At 47.6% G+C, this 16,566-nt stretch overlaps 2 protein-coding genes and 1 long non-coding RNA gene across 3 annotated transcripts; 1 reads left to right on the plus strand and 2 right to left on the minus strand.

Annotated features, from left to right (window-relative positions):
* Positions 1–6,446: 6,446 nt before the first annotated feature.
* Positions 6,447–7,217, minus strand: LOC112351651. The gene is made up of 2 exons (XR_002994199.1): positions 6,649–7,217; positions 6,447–6,599 (listed from the first exon to the last, which is right to left on the minus strand). It is a non-coding gene; the product is annotated as an uncharacterized LOC112351651 (long non-coding RNA).
* Positions 7,218–7,471: 254 nt separating this feature from the next.
* LOC9643221 lies at positions 7,472–8,406 on the plus strand. Its single transcript, XM_002962572.2, has 2 exons — positions 7,472–7,582; positions 7,642–8,406. Exons 1-2 carry the CDS (start codon positions 7,522–7,524, stop codon positions 8,280–8,282), a joined length of 702 nt encoding a protein of 233 aa, XP_002962618.1. The 5' UTR covers positions 7,472–7,521; the 3' UTR covers positions 8,283–8,406.
* Positions 8,407–11,125: 2,719 nt separating this feature from the next.
* On the minus strand, positions 11,126–16,534 carry LOC9661343 (E3 ubiquitin-protein ligase SHPRH). The gene is made up of 19 exons (XM_024689875.1): positions 15,921–16,534; positions 15,674–15,871; positions 15,553–15,614; positions 15,096–15,498; positions 14,830–15,042; positions 14,518–14,773; positions 14,101–14,466; positions 13,671–14,045; positions 13,439–13,614; positions 13,176–13,392; positions 12,961–13,122; positions 12,762–12,881; positions 12,462–12,707; positions 12,283–12,406; positions 12,011–12,222; positions 11,806–11,957; positions 11,538–11,748; positions 11,217–11,487; positions 11,126–11,163 (listed from the first exon to the last, which is right to left on the minus strand). The coding sequence occupies exons 1-18, from the start codon at positions 16,532–16,534 to the stop codon at positions 11,224–11,226; spliced, it is 4,371 nt and encodes a 1,456-aa protein (XP_024545643.1). The 3' UTR covers positions 11,126–11,163; positions 11,217–11,223.
* Between the last annotated feature and the right edge of the window lie 32 nt (positions 16,535–16,566).

A 16,566-nucleotide genomic window follows, 5' to 3' on the forward strand; every position in this document is an offset into this window, starting at 1 on the left:
GCTGCTCGTGTAGTGACCCAGGAGGATCGTGTACGTTTGCAGCGTCGGCTCCACGCCTCTCTCCGGCATGACTTTGGTGAGGATGAACTTGGCCGGCTCCACTTCTCGGGCCTTGAGGTAGCCATCGATGAGCGCGTTGCACATCTCGATGCTTGGACCGGCCTTCGTCTTGCAGGCTTTGTTGAACCATCGCCGGGCTTGCAGCATAGCTCCGGCTCTCGCCCACGAACTTATGAGCGTGCAGTACGTGAATCGATCTGGAGCGAGGCCGGCCTTTCGTATATCACCCAGGATGTTCTGCGCATGGCCAGGGAAGCCGCTGGAACCGTAACTCAGTATCACGTTGTTGTAGACGATCAAGTTTGGCTCTAGGCCGGAGCGGAGGTAGTCCGCGTAGAGCTCTGCCGCTGCTTTCGAGTCTCGAGCCTTGGCGTACATGTGGATGAGGATGGCGTACCCAGGCTTTCATCTGGTTGGCGGCTTCCCTGGCGTTTGTGAAGTCCCGCTGCTTGCAGAAGTTGTGGATCATTGTGTTGAACGTCTGCGCGTCGGCATTGCGGGGGGAGGCTCTCAAGTCGAGGAAGATCCGTTGGAGCTCCTTCCGGGAGCCGAACTTGCCGCACCAGTCGATGAGGAGGCCGAAGGTGCAATTGTCCGGGTGACAGCCAAAGTATGGCATCTTCCTGTAGAGGTCGAGAGCTTCCTGGATCCGGTTCACTCTTGTGTAGCAGCGGATCATGTTGTTCACTGCAAACGTGTCAAGGCGAAGCCCGAGCTCCTGTATCTCAACAAAAAGTGCCTCGGCCATGAGATAGTTCCCGTCATCTCCCAAGATCATGATCATCGTCGAGTAGTTTACCAAGTCGTGCTTGAAGCCTGGGATCGTCTTGGCCCACGTAAAGAGCTTGAGCGAGAGAGATGCGTCGTGCTTGATCTTCTTGAGAACCACGCAGACCTGGTGGGGGTGCATTATCCCATGCTTGAGCCTGTCCAGCTTCTCAACCATCTCGGAGCTCCAGCTCACTCCTCCTTCCTTCACAGTCTCGTACAAGGCATCGAAGACTAGCGCTCCTCTGCCTGGAACTAAACCCGGCAGCGCCACCTTACTGCTCGGCACCATATAGTTCCCCGGCAGAGCGATCGTTCCCTCCTTGCCTTCTTTTGGCAAGCTCCACACTGGAAACGAGTTCCACGACGAGGAAACATTCGTCGCCCGGTTGTCTAGTGACAGAGGCCGACCAATGACGAACTTGTCGCGACCACAAAGCACCGGAGGATCATCACCGGTGTCGGTCGCAGGAGGAAGTGTCTCGTAGACCAGAAACTTGTCCCCGACTGCATGGACATTCCATTGCTTCTGTCCCCTGTGAAGATGGAGCTCGCACCTGTATTGCTTGTGACCCAGAATCGGACCCATGTAGGTGCCTTCCTGCTTCTTCCCGAGCTGGTGTTGGAGTGCTACCCACTGCCCACTGATTCTATCCAAGCCTGCTTGAGGGTCTGTGTGAACAAAGCGTTCCTGCTCTCGACTTAGTCGCGGACGAGGCGGCGGCCTCAACTTCCTACCATACTACGTCTTCACGTAGAGATCGTCGTCCCGGCACAGGTCTCTGATCGCAGCCTTCGTCCAGTAGAAGCGAGGAAGGGGCTGAAACTTGGCACCCATCTCTGTTGCTAGCTAGCTAAACCCCTCGCCAACAGAAAAACTTACCGAAAGCTCATCTTTTGACTAAAGAATGTTCCTTCTCTGCCAGAAAATACGAAGGTTCAGAATCCGGACATGCAACAGAAAGTACTTACAAAGAATCTATAGACAAGCGTTGGCCTGTAGTCGCAAGAGCCGCGATTCAGCAGCAGCAGCAGCAGCTTGAGCCGGAGTTAAATCTCGGAAAGTATCAGGAGTAGAACCACTGTGTTTGAAGTAGCTGTGTTCTCTTTCGGTTCGTCCCAAGCTAGTAAACTGTTCATGTCATTCGCTGATAGAGGCTGCTCTTTTTGCTTCATTGGAAGGAGGTTCGTCTTCTGCTGGTTCATTTTGTAGATGTTCTCCTCCACAGTGTTACATATCTGGAAATGTCGTCAGTAATTGGAAAACAGAAGAAACGTACGTAACTTACAATGAATCTATGTACAAGTGTCTTAAGACGTTGGCCAATCCGGTGGACTAGATTGATAGCCTGAGCTTCTACTGCCGGAGTGAGCAAAGGCTCCACCAAAATAACGTGTTCTCTATTAAGTTCAGGCCATTGGCACCATGTTGTATGGGTAGTAACATGACTTGGATGTTCTCCTTAAATTCCAAGATGGAAGAACCCATTTGTCTGTGAAAAACACAAAACGAGCACATGAGTAAGAGTAAAACAGATTATCGATATTACCTGAGAGGCTTTAGTCGAACCCAGCTGAGCTTGTTGCTCTTCAGTGCGTGTTTTAACAAGTCCAGCACTTCTTTCCACGTCGAGAACACAAGAATTTTCACAAACGGATCGGGACTAAGAATTCTCCTGACGACAGCTTCAATCTTCAAAGTTGCAAAAGAATTAAAATAAAAAGACGACAAAGCCAGATTACCTTTGTTCCGTACGACCCTGCCACGGTTATAGATTTTTCTTCGTCCTCTTCTTCTTCCTGGAGGATTTCCGCAATTTTCGAAGAAGCCGCTTCAGCATTGGCACAAGCAATATTAGATACATAAGTCTGCTGCACGTTGGACATGCAATGCGCTTGAAATCAGCACCGTTAGCTGGTGCTTTCTGGCGGTCCACAATAAGATTCAAACCTGCGAAATAAAATGAAGATTTGCTCAGGAAACCAACAAAGTAAGACACCAAAAACTTACACTTGCCACAAAGCAAATGGCCGCATGGAAGGACCATTGCTCCAGATTCTATGCCATCGTGGCAAACTGGGCAAATTTCTCCTTCCAAACTGTTATGCCCCTCGTCCTTCTTATTCCTTAGACCCTGCAATCCGGAAATGAGAGGAGCTGCGAATAGAAGAAAACTTAAGCCTAATACCTTCAAGTATCTGAGCTGCCTCTTCACACGAGATAGATTCTCAACAGCAACAAATTTTTCGTTGGTAAGCTCCGCGTTTCTAATTGCTATCTCGTAGCCTTCATCACCAAAAGGATTGCCGTCTGCAGCCTTGGCACCTTGCAAACATAGCCTTGTTGTCGACATGCTCAGCTCGTCCAATGCAGTTAGAACTAATTGTTGTGCTGTTGTAAAGCGTCTCGCCGCTGCATATTCGCTACGCAATGCCTGAATTGACATGGTTTGTCAAACAGACTTACAAATAAGCACAGGAGTGTTTACTTCAAGGTGGTTCGTTTCCGCTTTCATGTATGCAAGTAAAATTTTTAAAACCATTTCCGTTTCAGAACATCTGTGCGTAACTTGTGAAAAGAAATATTTAAGCTCGAAGCAAAGAAAAACAAAAGAAAAAAGTTTAAAAAACAAAAAGAAGTTGCCTTACCGCAGCTACTGCTGCTCCTTTTCTCCTGCCTGTGTTCGTCTCAGTTTCCTTGTTTCCCTTATCCAGTGAACGTACTTGAGAAACAAAGGCGTCTTCTGCAGTAACAATGCCATCTAATTCAGCTGCTCGGGAGCATATTTCTGTTTATCCAAGATTTGCATACTGGCCACTGACGTACTTCCTTCGTAATTCGTCGCATTGACTGATCAGCATATCATCCCTCAGAGTTCTTGGAATTTTGCTCAATGCGTCATCCTTGCAGTTTCTGAGTGACTCTTCCAAATTGTGTAAAATATGGACTTTCTGAAGCGGATCAACTTCAAAATTAGTCGCATTTTCCTCCGCGGCTGCTAGTGCTTCTCGGTCAATGGAGACAGCCATGGGGATGTTTTCCTCGATAATCGCCAGACCTGCCAGTCCGTTCAACGAATCAACAAGATCTCGTTGAGCTTCTTCTCCTTCAGTTTTAGCTTTTTCAATTAAGACCTGAAGACTCTAATACCAAGGTTCCTTACCTCCAAGACTTCATCCATCGGCCTGCAATGAGCGTGGTGATGCCTGCAACGAGCGTACTCCCGAACTCCCCACTTGAGGATGGCAACAAGCTTGTCGCAGCTTCAACAAGGGGTTCATTAACTTTGAGGTATTCATATGATTTAGAGGTCGACCAGCACCTAATGAGTACTTCTCAATAGCTTCTCTGGCTCTCTTCACGCATTGCTCGTGTTGTTGCCTATAAAAGTGGTTCTCAACACCCGAAAACTTGAGCCATGTAATTCGCTCTTCTTGAGGAGGAATATCTAGCTGGTCTATGACATCGATCTTCATAGACCGCCACATAATCTCACGGAAAAAGGAATGAGCAAAGTCAACTGCTCCCATTTTTCCTTCCTGGAGAGCAACGAGTGTTACTTACAATAAAAAGGAAAAAACACATAGTACCTCGCAAGGATGTTTTATAGCTTTGCTGCCACCAAGTATGATTGTCAAACGGCTCTGCTTGTAAGAATCTAAGCAAGCCATGCAAATCCCTCCTCCTTCCTTCACAGTCTTGTGGAAGACTAGAGCTCCTTTGCCTGGAACTAAACCCGACTGACTCTCCTTACTGCTCGGCACCGTATAGTTCTCCGTTTCTTCTTTGCATTCCCGCAAGCCCAATGAGTTCCACGAGACATTCTTTGCCCGGTTGTCCACTGTTACTGACAAGGGCCGAACAATGACGATCTTGTCATGACTGCAAAGCACCAAAGGATCATCACTGGTGTCGCTCACGTGAGGAAGTGTCTCGTAGACCAGAAACTTGTCCCTGACTGCATGGACGTTCCACTCCTTCCTGCTGTGAAGGTGGAGCTCCTGCCTGTACTGCTTGTGACTCATGATCAGATCCACGGAGTTGCTTTCCTTCTTGTAGGCTGTTTAAGTCTTCCTCCCGAGCTGGTGTTGGACTGCTACCATGCTGAATCTATCCAAGCCTACTTGGGGGTCTTTCTGCTGTCTCGGACGATGTGGCGGCCACAGCTTCCTCGTCTTCACATAGAGATCGTTTCCACGGGGCATGTCTGTGATCACCATGAGATAGTTGCCATCGACTCCAAGGATCATGACCATCACCACGTCGTGCCGGAAGCTGGAGATTCTCATGGCCAGCGTAAAGAAATCGAGCGAGAGATATGTGTCATGCTTCATCTTCTTGACAACCATGTCAACGATCTTGGGCTTAAGACTGTCCAGATTCTCTCTTCTCTCTTTCATTGCATCGAAGTCTAGCGTCTGGAACTAAGAACTGGATAGAAACTTGTCAGTTCCCAGTTTAAAAGAAGAACGTATTGGAGGGCTGTGGATTCGGCGGCGAGATAGTGGAAGCTCGGCTTGTTCCTTCCTGCAAGAGGAGCTTCATGAGTTTTGCAAGTCGATTGATAAGTTAGAAGATATCTTACCAATTTGCTGGAGCTGTGGGAGCTCGATCTGCCCTGCCTCCCCAGATTCTCAGCTGTGGATGAGAACGAAGCCCTCCAATACGACGATCATGCAGACGGCACCGCTGGAACATTTGCTTCCACGCACTCATGCATCAATGGTATTGCAAGAGAGGTGAAGCCATCCAGTCCAAGAAATCCCGGGCTAAAGAGCCTGAGCAATCAATCCCGCACTGGATTCTACCGCAGATATGGACAATCACGGCGAGCTGTCGCAATGGGGACCTAGAAAGGGAAGAAAGAATGTACTTTTTTCCTAAGATCTATAAATTAAATGCATGGAAATAAAAAAGATTGAATGTATAGTATAAGAACTAGATGATGAGTGTTGTTGCCCTTCCATTTTCTTCTGTAAAACTATGCTCTAAACAAGACAATTATGACATGCAAACCAAATTCTAATTAATTGAGAGAAAATGTCATTGAGAGAAACACTGTCAACTCCTTGTTCATTTAATTCAAAATATTCATTGTCCATTAAAAAGGAGAAAAAATTATTTTGAAAGAATATTTTATTTTATTGCCCTTGAACAAAAAAAGCTATATGCACTTTTGCCCAACATTTAAAGGGCATTTTTAAAAAACACCCATGTAAAATGGCTCAAAAAGGGCCGAAAGGGCATCAATTTTTTGCCTTTCAGTAATTGCCTTTGGAAATAAATACTAAAAGACAATACCTCATAAGTTTCATGTTTTGGCTTATTATAGAATTTGAAGATTTTGATCTCATCCACTTGATTGATCCAGTTGTTACTGCATGCAATTCTCATCATTAAAATCAAAATTGAAGCCACCCTTTTTTCACATGGTTCTGTCTATTTAGGGTTTAGGGTTTATTCTAGAAAAAAGATAAAGGATTAATCACATGCAGCAAATGAATTTTTTTTTTCTAGGCTTTGAAAGAATAAGTATACATGTAGCACCCAACAACTAGATGCATTAAACCACAATGCAATGGATGCAAATGGATTTCTTGTCTTTGGTCTAGTAAAGTTCAACAGGCAAAAGTAATTTTCACATTGGCAAAAGAGAGGGACTCCAAGATTAAAATCAGGACAAGGAAATCAATTTGTATATTGTAAATGCCTCCAGCTGAGCCCACAAATGTGTATATATAATCAAAAGAGTTCCCTTGTTGTGCATAAGCTGTTCCAAAATCATTCAATATGTGATATTTCAATACGTATGGTATTACCCATGTTGAGGCCCCGGGAATCCAAGCCAGAAATTTGAATCGCGGCATCACCTTGTCAAATGCAGACGTGGCACTCACATTGGTCGGAGCCCATTAAAGGATTGAATTTATAGACGGGCTAGAAACTCTGCCACGCTCGGTTGTTCTCTCGCTGCCTTTGCGAGTTCTTGGTTCTCTGCCGGGGATCCTCCCTCGAGGAAAACACCCATGATTCGATCGTCTCTTGCCCGGCTCGATTTCATGAGCACTCTCCGTTTGAACGCTCGACTTGCAAATCTTCGATAGAGCAGCTAGGCAGAATTGCGGTCGAGCTCCCAACGCAAGATCTTTCGTGCAATCTCTCGCTGCTCCTAAATCTCGATCTGTTCTTCAAGGTTTGGAGGATTTTCTAGCGGTGCCATAGGCCGGAGGACGAAACCACTAGCTGTGGAGAAGCCGGAAAGCTCTAGAAACTAAACCCGAGACCAAGATCGATCGATCGGATAGCACATTGCTGTGACAGCGCTGTGAGCTGCTACCCTAGTGCTCCCAGCCTGGCCACGTTGAAAGAAGCGCCATGGCCGAGCAGCCCCGCCATGGTCTATTATGACGTGGCATGCCGCTAACCAACGTGGAAATTCCGGCCACGTCGCCCTAATTAGGGCGCCACATCCGATCAAAATACTGATGGGACACCTCTCTGGAAGTATATGATTTGTTTCACCACAGAGAGTCAGGCTAGGTGGCCCCCGATCAGTACAATCCATACGCAACTTTCAAGTCCGGAAAAAACGTGAGATTTTTGTAGAGATCGATCGCATGCCAAGTCATCACATAGATAAGACTCTGTCTGACTATAAATCCAAACAGCCCGAGGTTCAGCACCACAACAACATGGCAGCTTCATTCTTGTTCCTCACTATCCTAAGCTTTCAGCTACTTCTGATATCTGCAGGTTGATCTCCAAGTTTTGATTCTTTCTTTCAGGACTGACTTCTTGAATGCCTTGTCAAGATGATTTTGCAGCCAGCGGCCATCGTCTCCAGGTTTGTAGTGATGCTGTTGTCACTCTGGACGAATGCTCCAATTGCTGTACGCTTGAGCCTGGATGCATATATCTCGAGCCTGGAACTGGCAGTCCAGTTTGTCTTGGTGGCACCTCCCCTGCTCGTGCTTGCCTCCCAATTTGTCTTCCACCAAAAATCAAAGTCTGCCCATCCCGATGGACTAACCAAATTCCAATTTCTGTGCTCCCACCGGGTAAGGAGCCTTCGAATGGCTGTCATCTCTACAATTTAAAGACTGGTGCACCACTGCCAAATGGTGATGACAACTCCTGCTTGAAGGATGCCGTGGAGATTTGTGGAGGCACTGTCCATCCTTGGAAGCCAGGCAGCTGCGCTACTTGTTGCAGCATTCCTCAAGGTTGCTTGGACTTGGGGCATGGCAAATCGATATGCGTCTCAGGACCTGATAAAACTTGCACGTTCAAATGTGGCTCTGCTTCCTATGTCTGCCCAGGTCCAAAAAGTGTTGCGCTCGACTTCAACTCTTGCCACACTTGCAGGAAGCCACTCAAGGAAGGTTGCAAGCTCTACAACCGTCAGGGGCACCAGCTGTGCGTCAAGGAGGATGATCTACTCCAGCTTGTCTAGAAGATGATGCTGTATTTATATAAAATAAACAGCTCTGGGCATGGTTGTTTAAATAATGGGTACTTGAAATGTATATATTTATTATATATATATAAAGTTTGACAACGCAACTTGTTGTCTGCAATCTCTTTGTAGTCTTGCACTTTCAAAGAAGTTCCAAACAAACCATAATGTTTACTTTCCCAATATTCTATGTTATAGATCTCAATCATACATCACAATGCATTGGTGTTCAGCTCATCAGCTTCCTCTGAGTTGAAACAACATAAGGCTCGCTCTTGCCATATCACATCCATAAGTGCTAATTTGCAGCCTAAGAAAATTCCTAAATACCTGAACTTAAGAAAAAATAAAGCAAAGCAAAAGGCTAGATCCAACGAATCTTGGTCCTTTTTACCATCCCACTAATGCTCTAATTACATAGTAATTCTAAGCATCCATGGTGAGCTCTATAGCAACTTGCTTCTCCCACAGCCAGTCTCTAAACAAGTTCCCCTCGCACATAAATCTCCCCATGGAGATGAAAGGCTCAAACGGCGAGTCTAGAGCCACCAGCGTCCTGTTCACCGCATGGGTCACCTCCTTGCTCTTGTCCGACGCGTAGCCACACACGATGATCACTCGCTCCGGCCTCTCGAATCCCCGCGCGAGCTTCCGCCTGGACACGATCAATCCACTGGTGAGCGCCACCATCGCAGTCCCGGAGCTCATATCCTGGAGCCAGATAAACCACGCTCCCTGCCAGTCCTCCCAGATCCCTCTCGGGTAGAGCTCTGTGGAGGAGACACCCTCCCACACGTAGAAGGCCTCGCGAGCGTAGCCAAAGCAGTGGAGATGGTTGACGAGAGCGTCCGCCAGCCATCGGCCCCAGCGAGGAGGCTTGTCCGTCCTCAGCTTGCGGAAAAACTCCCTCGAGTAGCTCTTGAGCTCTTTGATCGCGCGGAGGCCTTGCAGGATCTCGTTCAGGAACTCGTCCACACCGGGATGATCATCTCCTCCTCCTCCTCCTCCTGCTGCTGCTGCTGGTTTCGAGGACGACTTCATCATCTCTCTCACTGCTCTCGAGTCCGCCACCTTGACGCTGCTCGTGTAGTGGCCCAGGAGGATCGTGTACGTTTGCAGCGTCGGCTCCACGCCTCTCTCCGGCATGACTTTGGTGAGGATGAACTTAGCCGGTTCCACTTCTCGGGCTTTGAGGTAGCCATCGATGAGCGCGTTGCACATCTCGATGCTTGGACCGGCCTTCGTCTTGCAGGCTTTGTTGAACCATCGCCGGGCTTGCAGCATAGCTCCGGCTCTCGCCCACGAACTTATGAGCGTGCAGTACGTGAATCGATCTGGAGCGAGGCCGGCCTTTCGTATATCACCCAGGATGTTCTGCGCATGGCCGGGGAAGCCGCTGGAACCGTAACTCAGTATCACGTTGTTGTAGACGATCAAGTTTGGCTCTAGGCCGGAGCGGAGGTAGTCTGCGTAGAGCTCTGCCGCTGCTTTCGAGTCTCGAGCCTTGGCGTACATGTGGATGAGGATGGCGTACGTTGCAGAGGAGAATGGAATCCCCCAGGCTTTCATCTGGTTGGCAGCTTCCCTGGCGTTTGCGAAGTCCCGCTGCTTGCAGAAGTTGTGGATCATTGTGTTGAACGTCTGCGCGTCGGCATTGCGGGGGGAGGCTCTCAAGTCGAGGAAGATCCGTTGGAGCTCCTTCCGGGAGCCGAACTTGCCGCACCAGTCGATGAGGAGGCCGAAGGTGCAATTGTCCGGGTGACAGCCAAAGTATGGCATCTTCCTGTAGAGGTCGAGAGCTTCCTGGATCCGGTTCACTCTTGTGTAGCAGCGGATCATGTTGTTCACTGCAAACGTGTCAAGGCGAAGCCCGAGCTCCTGGATCTCAACAAAAAGTGCCTCGGCCATGAGATAGTTCCCGTCATCTCCCAAGATCATGATCATCGTCGAGTAGTTTACCAAGTCGTGCTTGAAGCCTGGGATCGTCTTGGCCCACGTAAAGAGCTTGAGCGAGAGAGATGCGTCGTGCTTGATCTTCTTGAGAACCACGCAGACCTGGTGGGGGTGCGTTATCCCACGCTTGAGCCTGTCCAGCTTCTCAACCATCTCGGAGCTCCAGCTCGCTCCTCCTTCCTTCACAGTCTCGTACAAGGCATCGAAGACTAGCGCTCCTTTGCCTGGAACTAAACCCGGCAGCGCCACCTTACTGCTCGGCACCATATAGTTCCCCGGCAGAGCGATCGTTCCCTCTTTGCCTTCTTCTGGCAAGCTCCACACTGGAAACGAGTTCCACGACGAGGAAACATTCGTCGCCCGGTTGTCCATTGTTACTGACAGAGGGCGACCAATGACGAACTTGTCGCGACCACAAAGCACCGGAGGATCATCACCAGTGTCGGTCGCGGGAGGAAGTGTCTCGTAGACCAGAAACTTGTCCCCGACTGCATGGACATTCCACTGCTTCTGTCCCCTGTGAAGATGGAGCTCGCGCCTGTATTGCTTGTGACCCAGAATCGGACCCACGTAGTTGCCTTCCTGCTCCTCGGCTATGTAAGGCTTCTTCCCGAGCTGGTGTTGGAGTGCTACCCACTGCCCACTGATTCTATCCAAGCCTGCTTGAGGGTCTGCGCGAACAAAGCGTTCCTGCTCTCGACTTAGTCGCGGACGAGGCGGCGGCCTCAGCTTCCTACCATACTTCGTCTTCACGTAGAGATCGTCGTCACGGCACAGGTCTCTGATCGCAGCAATCTGTTCCTTCGTCCAGTAGAAGCGAGGAAGGGGCTGAAACTTGGCACCCATCTCTGTTGCTAGCTAGCTAAACCCCGAAAAACTTACCTTTATGAGAAAGCTCATCTTTCGATTAAAGAATGTTCCTTCTCTGCTAGAAAATACAAAGGTTCAGAATCCGGACATGCAAGAGAAAGTACTTACAAAGAATCTATAGGCAAGCGTTGGCCTGTAGTCGCAAGAGCCGCGATTCAGCAGCAGCAGCAGCAGCTTGAGCCGGAGTTAAATCTCGGAAAGTATCACGAGTAGAACCACTGGGGGTGTTTGAAGTAGCTGTGTTCTCTTTCGGTTCGTCCCAAGCTAGTAAGCTGTTCATGTCATTCGCTGAAAGAGGCTGCTCTTTTTGTTTCATTGGAAGGAGGTTCGTCTTCTGCTGGCTCATTTTGTAGATGTTCTCCTCCACAGTGTTACGTATCTGGAAATGTCGTCAGTAATTGGAAAACAGAAGAAACGTACGTAACTTACAATGAATCTATGTACAAGTGTCTTTAGACGTTGGCCAATCCGGTGGACTCGATTGATAGCCTGAGCTTCTACTGCCGGATTGAGCAAAGGCTCCACCAAAATAACGTGTTGGGCCTCTATTAAGTTCAGGCCATTGGCACCATGTTGTATGGGCAGTAACATGACTTGAATGTTCTCCTTCTTAAATTCCAAGATGGAAGAACCCATTTGTCTGTGAAAAACACAAAACGAGCAAATGAGTAAAAGTAAAACAGATTATCGATGTTACCTGCGCTGCTTTAATCGAACCCAGCTGAGCTTGTTGCTCTTCAGTGCGTGTTCTAACAAGTCCAGCACTTCTTGCCACGTCGAGAACACAAGAATTTTCACAAACGGATCGTCTTCTTTCAGACTAAGAATTCTCCTGACGACAGCTTCAATCTTCAAAGTTGCAAAAGAATTAAAATAAACAGCAGACGACAAAGCCAGATTACCTTTGTTCCGTACGACCCTGCCACGGTTATAGATTTTTCTTCGTCCTCTTCTTCTTCCTGGAGGTTTTCCGCAATTTTTGAAGAAGCCCCTTCAGCATTGGCATAAGCAATATTAGAGACATAAGTCTGTTGTCTGCACGTTGGGCATGCAATGCGCTTGAAATCAGCACCGTTCGCTGGTGCTTTCTGGCGGTTCACAATAAGATTCAAACCTGCGAAATAAAATGAAGATTTGCTCAGGAAACCAACAAAGTAAGACACCGAAAACTTACACTTGCCACAAAGCAAATGGCCGCACGGAAGGACCATTGCTCCAGATTCTAAGGCATCGTGGCAAACTGGGCAAATTTCTCCTTCCAAACTGTTATGCCCCTCGTCCTTCTTATTCCTTAGACCCTGCAATCCGGAAATGAGAGGAAGCTGCGAATAAAAGAAAACTTAAGCCTAATACCTTCAAGTATCTGAGCTGCCTCTTCACACGAGATAGATTCTCAACAGCAACAAATTTTTCGTTGGTAAGCTCCGCGTTTCTAATTGCTATCTCGTAGCCTTCATCACCAAAAGGATTGCCGTCTGCAGCCTTGGCACCTTGCAAACATAGCCTTGTTGTCGACATGCTCAGCTCGTCCAATGCAGTTAGAACTAATTGTTGTGCTGTTGTCAAGCGTCTCGCCGCTGCATATTCGCTACGCAATGCCTGAATTGACATGGTTTGTCAAACAGACTTACAAATAAGCACAGGAGTGTTTACTTCAAGATACTCGAGATGCTTCTTTGCGGCTTCTATCTCATCCTCAAAGTTCGTTTCCGCCTTCATGTATGCAAGTAAAATCTTTAAAACCATTTCCGTTTCAGAACATCTATGCGTAACCTGTGAAAAGAAATATTTAAGCTCGAAGCAAAGAAAAACAAAAGAAAAAAGTTAGAAAAACAAAAACAAGTTGCCTTACCGCAGCTACTGCTGCTCCTTTTCTCCTGCCTGTGTTCGTCTCAGTTTCCGTGTTTCCCTTAACCAGTGAACGTACTTGAGAAACAAAGGCGTCTTCTGCAGTGACAATGCCATCTAATTCAGCTGCTCGGGACGTCAAGTAAAATAGCCTATTTGCATATTTCTGTATCCACACTGACAATGTCAGAAACCACACAAGAAAGAACTAGATTGTACCTGAAACATGAGATCAATCGCACAATGAACACAAGTTATCCCAGTGTGTCTAGGCTGGCACTGGGAACATTGTCCAGCGCGCTGCACATAATCGGGATTCGGATTCTGCATCCCGCCATCCACTTCAAGTAAGCGACTCAGTACGTGGTCACGAGTCTCATGGAGAGCATCCAGCTCCTGGCTTAGTAAGAACTTGAGGCCGTTAAGGTCGTGGTATCTACATGCTCACTAGATTACCTTCCGAGAAAGATAAGGAAACATACCTTAGAATAAGACTAGAAGCATTCCGACCACCAGCACGATTTACATCTTCCAGCCCGTGCTTTATTCGCTCCAATAGGTGGTCACTTCGTTTGCTCGATGATTGAACCCATGCAAAAGCATCTAGCCACCAGCGGCTCCATCTTGAAGATTTATCATCAGACTGAGCAGAAGCAATCTGCAGGATAAAGAAGGGCAACATGAAAAAAAACATTGAAAAGAAATCAATAATACCTCTTTGTGTGCAGCGTGAAAGTCTTGCTGAGCCGCAGCAAGATTTGCATACTGGCCACTGACGTACTTCTTTCGTAATTCGTCGCATTGACTGATCAGCATATCATCCCTCAGAGTTCTTGGAATTTTGCTCAATGCGTCATCCTTGCAGTTTCTGAGTGACTCTTCCAAATTGTGTAAAATATGCACTTTCTGAAGCGGATCAACTTCAAAATTAGTCGCATTTTCCTCCGTGGATGCTAGTGCTTCTCGGTAAATGGAGACAGCCATGGGGATGTTTTCCTCGATAATCGCCAGAGCTGCCAGTCCGTTCAACGAAGCAACAAGACCTCGTTGAGCTTCTTCTCCTTCAGTTTTAGCTTTCTCAATTAGGACCTGAAGAAGAAAACAAGTAAATAGCTATAAGAACTCTAACACCAAGGTTCCTTACCTCCAAGACTTCATCCATCGGCAGTGGTGATGCCTGCAACGAGCGTACTCCCGAACTCCCCACTTGAGGATGGCAACAAGCTTGTCGCAGCCTCAACAAGGGGTTCATTAACTTTGAGGCATCCATATGATTTAGAGGTCGACCATCACCTAATGAGTACTTCTCAATAACTTCTCTGGCTCTCTTCACGCATTGCTCGTGTTGTTGCCTATAAAAGTGGTTCTCGACACCCGAAAACTTGAGCCAGGTAATTCGCTCTTCTTGAGGAGGAATATCTAGCTGGTCTATGACATCGATCTTCATAGACCGCCACATAATCTCACGGAAAAAGGAATGAGCAAAGTTAACTGCTCCCATTTTTCCTTTCTGGAGAGCAACGAGTGTTACTTACAATAAAAAGAAAAAAACACACAGTACCTCGTAAGGATGTTTTATGGCTTGCTGCCACCAAGTATGATTGTCAAACGGCTCCGCTTGTAGAAATCTAAGCAAGCCATACAAATCATCCAGCCCCCGTTGAATGGGCGTTCCGCTAACACACCACTTGTTCTCCGCATGCAGCCTCATAGCCATTTCAGTTGCTTTAGCAGTACTAGACTCCACCATCTGTGCTTCGTCCAAGCAAATTCTCCACCACTTCAATCTTGTGAGAGGGGTGGCAATCACGTGGTACCTGAGAATACAAAAAGTTGACCAATCAACATAAAGAAAACAAGAGAAAGCTCATACTTCTTCTCAAACCGTAAAGTTTGTTGGTTCTCTTCTTCAATATCGTGACTTAAATCCGCTCGAAGAACATCATAGGTAGTAATTACCACATCTGCTGCTGCCAAATCGTGTGCTCCCACCTTTCTCAGACCAGAATTTTTTTCTCCCAATGTGATGCAACCCCGTTTCACGCCTTCGTAAACTAGAACTTTCACTGCATCCAGTTTTGTGTGCCTAGAAAAAGACGCAATCAGTATTTTCAAGGAAGAGAAAATATTGCAAAGTACCTGACGATTTCTTCCTGCCACTGCTTCAGTATCGCCGTGGGACAAACTATGAGAGTAGCCCCACACACGCCTTCAACCTCCGTGCTTGCAATCACCTCAAAGCATCCATCGCAAGCAAAAGCGTCGTCATCTTCGTCTGCTCCCTTGCTCTTCCTGGCTTTCTTCTTTTTTGGAGGCGAATAGCCAACGCAAGATGTATGCTGCCAGACATGGCAATGATCGCACTGAACCATCATGCCGCCAGCGTCATCATCGCCGCAGATGCATTCAACTCTCTCGTTCTTACGTTCATCCAGCCTTTGCTGCAGTTTCTCAACCGCAGACTCCCACATTGCAGGTCCTTCGTGTCTGTTTGCTAGAATGCAAGCCAGCACCTCAACAGTTTTTCCAAGCCCCATTTCATCTACAGGTACAAATTAAAATTGTAAGAATATTTCGACAAAAGAATCCAATGTACCAGCTAGTATGCCCCCACGAACGTAGCTACAACAATCTCGAGGCTCGCGAGAAACCATCCCACTGCAAGACAATGAGAAAACAAATTCACTGACCAACAATGCAAAAGAGAGATGGCGTACTTGAAAACGTTGTAGTAGAAAGACTTCTCTTTATCCAAAGACTCCACTAATACCCAAAGCGGGTGCCTCTTTCGCATGACTTCTTCCACAGCCGGGTCGGCTGTTTCTCGCTGAACCATCCAAAACACTGCTTGTTGTTGGTAAGTTCTAAGTTCCGGCAATAGCCCCTCAAGAGCGACGCTCCAGCATGGCTCATCTCTGCAATGATAAGTATCAGCAACAAAAGAATTTCGACGAAGAATCACACCTTTGTCTCTGAACTCCTCGGTATAAGCTCGAAGGATCAAACACCTCATTCTGGCTCTTACTTCTTGTCTCGGGGCCGTAGAAGAAACCGATAGAGAGCTCCGGCCTCAACCAAACGATCAAACTCTGAAGAGATCTTCGCAGCATATGGCTTGATTCCTCTTCACATGCCAGAAATAATCCACTGGTGATAAAAACTCGGACTCTCTCAGCTTCGTACCTTAAGCCTGCGAACCTCTTCTTCACAAGCAACACCAAGCTCGAGTAGATCTCTTGCGCACAATCCAGCTTCCCAGAGATCACACTTTCCTCCTGGAAAACCTCCAGCGACAAATCGTCCACTACTCCCAGCTGACCGAATCTTGAGGCGCTGCTTGAGAACCGGAGCCTCACCCCTGGATTGCCGTCGCTCGAGGATTCCAGCGGGGAGACGGAAATATCCTCCAGGGCAATTTCCCCAATCTCTGCGTCCTTCTCTCTGTCGATCGACACTGACACTACATCCTGCCATTTCTTGCTCACCGATTCCACGGATTTCTTCCGGCGCTTCGTCGGGGGCTCATCGATGGGAGATTTGGATGCCTTGAGAGGCGCGCTCTGCTTGCGCCTCGCCATGTTTCCACGCTACCTATATAGATTATCAAAAT

This window comes from Selaginella moellendorffii, unplaced genomic scaffold (assembly GCF_000143415.4).
Source record: "Selaginella moellendorffii unplaced genomic scaffold, v1.0 SELMOscaffold_2, whole genome shotgun sequence".
Classification (NCBI taxonomy): Eukaryota; Viridiplantae; Streptophyta; class Lycopodiopsida; order Selaginellales; family Selaginellaceae; genus Selaginella; species Selaginella moellendorffii.